This window comes from Neopelma chrysocephalum, unplaced genomic scaffold (assembly GCF_003984885.1).
Source record: "Neopelma chrysocephalum unplaced genomic scaffold, ASM398488v2 Primary Assembly neopelma1_150, whole genome shotgun sequence".
Taxonomy (NCBI): domain Eukaryota; kingdom Metazoa; phylum Chordata; class Aves; order Passeriformes; family Pipridae; genus Neopelma; species Neopelma chrysocephalum.
This window is the reverse complement of record NW_020897812.1, coordinates 122,084-129,888: the sequence shown is the minus strand read 5'-3', so window position 1 is coordinate 129,888 and position 7,805 is coordinate 122,084. Positions and strand designations below refer to the sequence as shown.

Here is a 7,805-nt window from a genome sequence, read left to right as displayed (position 1 = left end):
GAGAGGCAGAGGTTCCATGCAGGAGCTCTGGCTCAGTGCAGGAACAGGCCGAGCCTGGAGCCACCCCGGGAACACAAACCACTGAGTGCTGCAGGACTCAGGCAGGGCTGGCACAAGGGTGCCTTTAGGGCAGGGCTGGCGCACATGGGGGCACAGAGAACTCGCCGTGGCAGCCCCGATCCCGAGCTCCTCCCCTGGCAGGCAGCAGAGGGCAGCAGGGCCCGGGTGCTGCGAGGAGAGGGGAAATGAATGAATGAAGAGACAGATGGGAGCCGTTTTCCCTGCTGTCAGGGCCTGTGGAGGGACAGAGACACAGGCACCGCGCTCGGGGACAGCTGGTGACAGCTGTACTGGGAGGCAGAGGCGCAGGGCCCCGACTGCCGCGGCTCCTGCACACCCAGCCCCAGCCCCCGACACCAGACCCTGACCCCAAACTCAGACGCCAGACCCAGATCCCTGATCCCAGAACCAGACTCTGAACCCAGCCCCCAGATCCCAGTCCCAAACCCAGATCCCAGCTCTGAACCCCAAACCCAGCCCCTAGCCCCTAGCCCCAGCCCCTAAATCCAGCCTCAGCCCCCAAATCCAGCTCCAGCTTCCAAATCCCAACCCAAATCCAGATACCAAACCCAAACCCAGCCCCAGCCCCTGACCCCAGCTCCACCCCCAGATCCCAGATCCCAAAACCAGCCCCAGTCCCCCGGCATTGCCCACAGGGTGCTGCCCCTGTGTCCTGCACACCGGGTCAGGGCTGTGGCTGCACAGCTGGGCACACACCCCCTGCTCAGGGCAAGGAGCTGGGCACCACCTCAGCACTGGCCCCAGGTACCATGAGCCAGCGCAGGACCGGGCCCCACCACACCTCAGGGCTGGCCCTGGGTACCATCATCCACCTCAGGGCTCTGCCCCATCCCAGTGCCACTCACTCCCATCCCAGTTCCCTCAGTATATTCCAGTGCCCCTCCCTCCCATCCCAGTTCCCTCAGTATATTCCAGTGCCCCTCCCTCCCACCCCATTTCCCTCAGTATATTCCAGTGCCCCTCACTCCCATCCCAGTTCCCCTCACTCCCCTCCCAGTGCCCTCACTCCCCTCCCAGTTCCCCTCAGCCCATCCCTATGCCCTCACTCCCCCCGCTGTGGCCCCTCCGAGCCGCCTCTGCGCCTGCGCCGCCCTCAGCGGGCAGCGCAACCCGCAGCGCACGCCACGCGGGGGCGGCAGCGAGCCCGCTCTTCTATTGGCTGGTACCGCCATCATTCAAGCGGTGGGGGCAGCTCCCATTGGCTCAAGGCTGGGAGGGCGGGAAAGCTCGTGTTCCTACTGGCTGGTGCTGCCATCACTCAAGCGGCTGGAGCAGCTCCCATTGGCTCGGCCCGGGAAAGGCGGGAAGACCGAAGCGGGGCTCGCGCTCTCCTTTTCCCCCCCCACCCCGGGGTCGAGCCCTCGCCCGTGTGACGGCTTTGCGCACGCGCGTAGTGAGGGAGGGGTGTCTGGGGGGGGTGTGTGTGGGTGTGTGAGTGTGTGTGAGTGTGTGTGTGTGTGTGTGGGGGGGGTGGGTGACACGGAGGCTGCCGCGCGCCGCGCCGCAGCTCGCGCCCTCATTGGGCTGAAAGGGGGAGAGCGCGCCGGAGCGCGTGCGCCGTGCCCCTCCCCGCGCTCGCTCACACAGCGAGGCTCGGCGGGACGCGTAACCCGCCGCGGCGGAGCCGTAGGGGGCGCGGCCGGCGGTGCGAGCCCGTTCCCGCTCTCCCCGCCGTGCCGCCGCCCCCGCTGGACCGGAGCCGTTCTGTGCCGCCGCTCCGTGAGGGGGCGGCCCGGCGGCTCACGTGACCGCGCGCGTTGCTGGCGCACGTGACCGCGCGGCGCATGCGCGGTGCGGGCGGGGGCGGTGCTGAGGGCGGAGGCGGCGGCGGCCGGAGCGGGGCCGGGCCGGGTCGGGCCGGCGCGAAATGGCGGACAGGTTCTCCCGCTTCAACGAGGACAGGGATTTCCAGGTACTGTCCCCGCGGGGCCGCGGGCCCCTCAGCGCCGCCCCGAGCCGTCCCCCTCACCCCCCGCTCACCGGGGCTTTGTGCGCGGGGCCCGGAGCTCCGCCACGGAGGGGAGCGCGGGGGGCCGGGGGCGGCTGTCAAGGTGACACGGGGGCTCTGGGGGGCAGCGGGAGGGCGTGTCGTGACGGCGGCGGTGACCCGGCGGGGTCAGCCGATGAGGGGACCCGCCCCCCCCCCGGTGAGGAGTCGGACCACCACTCGGTGACGGAACAACCCACACCCCTCCCGGTGAGGGGATAACACACACCCCCGGTGAGGGGTCTCATCACAGCCCCCCCGAGTGAGCACCACTCCCCGACCCCCATCTCGGTGAGGGCTTGGACCCCCCCCGGTGAGGGCTGGGATCCCCCCGGGGACGGGGCCACCCCCCCGAGCCCCGCACGCCGCTGTCCCAACATCTGCCAGCGACCCCCTTCTCTGTGGAAAACGCCTCTTCCTTCCCATCTCATTTCATCCCTCCCCCCAGCCGAGAACATCGGTGTTTCAACGTAATTAACGCCACTGCTGCCGTTTTTAAAAGGGGGCTTAAATAAACAATGCGAAAATTAACGTTGACTCATTAAGCCCGAACAATGACATGTTGTTCTCTGACTTCAGCCCGGGAGAGTCTCGGGGTTAGGAAGGAAAACAAAAGGAGCGAGGATAAGGCGTCTCGAGGAGGGCTGTGGATGGGCTGGTCGGTGATCCCTTGTTTCGGGAGCCCGCGGTTGGGATGGGGCTGCTCATCCTCGCTCGGGCCTTTCACCTAAAGCTTTGGGAGGGTTTTTATAGTGTGGAGCTTGCGTAATTCTGCTTAATCTGGCATTAAGGTGCAGCCTTGGGAGCAGGCAGGACATCCAGGAGTGACTAATTTATGGTGCTTCCGGATGTTTTAAGGGATGCACGTTTTAAAGATTGTTGTTAAACTGTGTTAGAAACGCGAAGAAATAGGTTTTCAGCGTGTTTGTGTGCGTTGCCTGGCGTGTGGATGGAGGTTTGGCTCCTGCCACAGCCCCAAACACGGGCTGGGTTGCATCCTGTATTTCCTTAAACGAAGTAATGAGCCGTAATTAACACTGAAATAGTCCGATTTGGCTTTGAAGTTTGTTTCAGGAAATGGGGCGAACAGGGCTTGAGAACACATTTCTTGTACTAGTTTATGAGGGGAGAGATGGGGAACCTGAACCAAGTCGGGTACCCAGGGAATGGATGATCTCTGCAGTTGTGTCCTTGCCCTTTGTGGGGCAAGAAAAATAATTGTAGTGGCAAAACCTGTTACTGTGTCGTGGCTCTGGGCTCGCAGAGGGAATGTGTGGTGATGTCAGGTAGGAAACAGGGCTCCATTCCCCCATCCCGAAATCTTGGAGTGCCCAGAGACAATAACCAGGTCACAGCCCTGTGTTCCCTGGGCACTGTTTTAAATTGGGATTTATCTGTGTCAAATGCCAGGCTTTTATTGTCTTTCCCATAGGATACAGTGAAAAATAAAAAGGCAGGGCTTGTTTTTATTGGGAGGGTCACTTCTCTGTTCTCCTCTCCCTGAAAATGTGCCAGTGAGAAGACAGACATTTTATTTTGTGCGTTAAAGCTTCCTTTGAGGGAAAAGTGGAATCGGTCCCCTGGGAAGAGCAGTTTGAAGCTGGTTGGGGCTTGCAGGGGATTGAAGGTGAAAACAGTGAGCTGGGAAAGAGCAGATCCAAAGGGGATTGGCCAAGGTCATGCTGAATTGGGGGGAGCTCCAGGTCCTGTGGACAGGTCAGCCGGCTAATGATTTTTCTGAACTGTAGTTCAGTTCACGGAGGAAGGCTTTTCGATGAGAAAGAAGGAAAAATAAGGTTCAAAGTTGCTTTCAGAGAAGACTTTGTGACTTTTTTTTTTTTCTGTTTAGATGGTGGTCCCTTGAGATAGAACACGGGTGTGGGATAAAGGAAATGCTCATTGTGCCAAGTGTTTGCAGGGCTGCTGTGACCGTAGGTACAAACACACCCGCCTGTGCCCCTAGAAAATACTGCTCTCAGAATACAGCAAAAATAAGACTCTGTTCATGCAAGTCACCACTTTGGATGCAGATGCCTTACAGGAGTGTTCCTATCAGTGTCAGGGATGCCCTTTTCACTCAGTTCCAGTTCTTCAGCAGGCGAAATTTGTGTCTTTGGAGGGGATGTGACTCCAGACGTGACTCCACGTCCCTGCCAGGCTGGTGAGACCCGGGGAGCGTGGCCAGAGGGAGATGGGCTCTAAAATTACACGGCTTGGAGAGGGATGGAGGCGTGGGGAGGGGGAGGGAGGCTGGAGGGATCTCTCGGGTTTCGTTCTGGGGTGCTCTACTTGTGATCTCAAAGTGAGAGGATGCGTAATGTTCTGGAGAGAGGGAGAGAAACAAAAGGTCAGGAGTAAAGAGTGTGGGTCAAAGGAACCCTTTAGCTGCTTGGAAGAAAGGCAGATGCCTTGGGATTAGTGCTGTGGCTAATGGAAGAGAGTCTCTGGATGAAAAAAAAGCCTTTTAGAGTTCTAATTATTGTTATCAGCCACTGAAAAGATTGTGTTGGGAAGATCTGTTTGGCAAGATGAGTGTTGATGTGGACAAGGGAGAGCTGGCAGTGCAGGGTTAGCAGAGGTGATCCTCGGGTTTCTGAGCTCCTGATGTGCTGGAGAAAAGTGGATTAAAGGTTAGAGAGCTGCTGGGAGCTGTCCCTCCCTCCCCCGTGCCTTGCTGAAGGAAGATCAGTGCGATCAGGAGAGACAGGAATGGAAACAAACAGCACTGGAGGGAAATCGGTTCAGGAAGGAAGGACCTAAATCAGCTGAGAAAGAGAAGGTATGAAAGGTCTGAAGGGCATGAAAAGGTGCTGAGGGAGAAGGGTTGGGCAGAGGGATCAGCTGAGAACTGGAGAGATAAGAGGGAGGGGAGGGATCTTCCCATAACTGCAGCCAAAGAAACGTGGTGGGCATGGAGAGAACTGCAGAAGGAGTGGAGATGCTCTCATGGAGTCAGGTAACCCTGTGGAAAAGAGTGGCTAGTGTAAGGATAAGGAAATCATATATCCTTAAAGGTGGTGGTGTGGAGGGAGAGGAGGAGTTATTCTGACCCATCTCTGTGGTCGGGTGGAAGGAATCTTGAACAGCTCAGGATGGTTTGGAAGTTGAAATTGCCAAAGGAGCAGGAATGGCCCGGGAGGATATCGCTGCAGTGAGCTGATTAAGGGCTTTGGAGGTTTTCTTACAGGATTGTCTCGCTGTTGCTGCACTCTGTAGCTTTAGAGGCTGCACTAAAGGTGAAGATCCTCTTCCCTTTTTCTCTAAGCTCTCAAACCTCAGAGAAACTCGAGGGAAAGCCCCTGGTTCTGGCTGTCTTTTGAAGGTGCTGAACCTGAGGGCAGCTCCAGTGAAAGGCCTTGAGCTGTGCTCTGCTGTCATGCGGATCTTTCCCTGGCCAGGCTGGCACAGCTCTTCCTTTGGGAGCCTTGGGCAGGGAGGTGGATTAGTGGAGGAGGAAGGATATCCCTGACCTTCCTTCTCTTGCCTCTCTCCAAGCTCTGCAGTGGCAAGTGAAGTCTGCTGAGTGGCTCACCCAAATAAATCCCAATCTTTTTCTATTTTCCGTACAAGAAGGGTTATTTTTGAGTAGGATGCTGACAAGCTTAACCCTTCAGACAAGGGGTCATGGAGTTTGTCACAGGCTCTGTCACTTGTCTGTGCCACTATCCCCTTGACTGACAGGCTTCTCTGGCAGAGACAAACAGGAACCAGTTTAACTTCAAGGAATTACGAACAATAGCTGTAGATTATACCAACAGAATATTTTAGAAACATTAATGAAAGCTGTGTGAACACATGAGACTGCTGCAATAAGTAAATATACATTTTAGTGCTATTTTTGTGCTTGCAATGATTTTATTCTTAGCTTAGCTGTGCAAACTCAAGGAATAAATATTATGGATGTCTCTATATTGCTGAAACCCAGTGGAGCTCCCACTTACTCCCAGATGTTGAGAAAATGTTTTCTTGCTGCCTCTCTCTCCTTTCCATTGTTGAAGCAGAAATATCACGAGCCATATGTGTCTATGTGTACAATAATTTCCTCTTCCTACGTACATTGCACTTACTGGCATCATTAGCCAGACGGAACACAGGCTGTTCTGTCTCAGGGTTTTTTACTGTTGTGTAGTCTGCACAATAGGACAACACTTCCACCCAGCAGGAATACCTGGTTTTCCTGACTGGGTGGAAGTGTAGCCAGTCCGAACCTCAGCTCGGCTCTTCCTGCTTATTCCAAGAGGATAGGTGGGATTTTTTTTCCCCCTCTGCAAAGGATTTGAACAGCTAACCCAGCACATCGCCGCTGCTGCTTCCAGCAGGTTGAGCTGAGTGCTGCTGGCATGGGGATTTTATGCTTTTTAATTGGCAGAGTGTCAGGGATAAGTTGTGTTCCCAAGCAGCTTAGGCAGCGCTTTGCAGGACAGCTGGGAGGGTTTGAACCCGTCCTTAATGAGCGTGTGCTCTGGCTGCAGCTCCAGATCACTTCCCAGGTGCTGCCTGAGGGAAGTGCATTTGCTTTCCGTGTCCTTCAGCAGGCCTGGCTGCTCGGGAGGAGGTGGCACAGGCAGCTGATGGCTCCTCTCTGCGCTGCAAGGAGATAAATGGGGTCATTTTGTCTCGTCTGCCTTGACTAATTGGGAGAAGAAAAACTTAATGTGGGGGAACGAGGATTGGAATCTCTCTGCAAAATGTGTTACGCTTCCAATGGATCCAAGATCCTGGAGTGTGAATTTGCCTTTGGCAGGAGTAGCTGCAAGCAGTCAGACAGCCTTTTCCATGGGCTGTTTTCTAACTGAAGAATTAATCGGAGATTTTAAAAAAATCTGTTCATACTGTTTGGAGATGCTCATTTTTCATTAGATTGGGATTATATTTCTGGTGTGGGCCCAGCACAGGAGGAATATGGCTCTTACCTCCTTGGCAGGACGCTCTGACCTCTCAGCTGAGCAAAGCTGGAACAGCAGAACTGTGACTGTTTTTTTTACCTCCCAGTGTGAGTGAGGAAGGGAGGAGAAGACTGGGGGAAAGTGTTATAAAGTAGATCAAGAAGTATTGGTTCCAGTTTTAGAACATCACAGGAGGTTCTGAACTTTGGTGTGCACTTTTGGGACTCAGGTGGTGAGTTAATTTTATTTAGACCTTCTTTCCTGTCTTGGCTGTGCCTCTCCCCACTCTGTGTTGTCTGTTCTCCAGTGCCGAGGCCGAGTGAATGGGAAAGGAAACACTTTCTTCTACAGCCCCACAAACCATGTCTGAGCTACCTCAGCTGCTTCTGAGTCACCCCCTGCAAAACAAAACCCACCCTCCTAACCAGGTTCCAGCCACCCACTGTCTGGGGATGTAGAGCTTCAGGAGTTCATCAGATAAAAAGCACCACTGCAGTTCTTGGGCAGCACTTCCTCAGCTGAGGCTTTTCTCCTACCACACAGTTTAAAATCTGTGGTGATTCTTGGTAATTTCCCCCTTCAAGCAGCTCTATGGGCAATTAATTTGAGATTCTGGCCATTCACAGTTTTAAAGCCAGAAGTCGATATCAGGATGCCATTCAAACATCCAGGTATCACTTAGCCTTCAATTCCCATCGTTTGATCCCACTCTGAGTCCAGGAGTTGATGTTTGGCTGCAGTATCTCTGTCTTGAAGGCAACTGGTGATGGGGAACATTTTCCTTGGTAGATTGTTCTGGTCGTTTGGTCTCGGAAATGTTCATTTTCCTTAATTCTTCTTGTAGATTTTAT

General features: G+C 55.0%; 1 protein-coding gene across 1 annotated transcript in view; it reads left to right on the top strand.

Annotated features, from left to right (window-relative positions):
• Positions 1-1,883: 1,883 nt before the first annotated feature.
• GPATCH8 (G-patch domain containing 8) overlaps positions 1,884-7,805 on the top strand; it is a 53,188-nt gene continuing 47,266 nt past the window's right edge. The window contains exon 1 of the mRNA XM_027701177.1: positions 1,884-1,993. Within this exon, the coding sequence (XP_027556978.1) occupies positions 1,949-1,993 (45 nt within the window). The 5' untranslated portion in view covers positions 1,884-1,948. The remainder of the gene's footprint in view (positions 1,994-7,805) is intronic.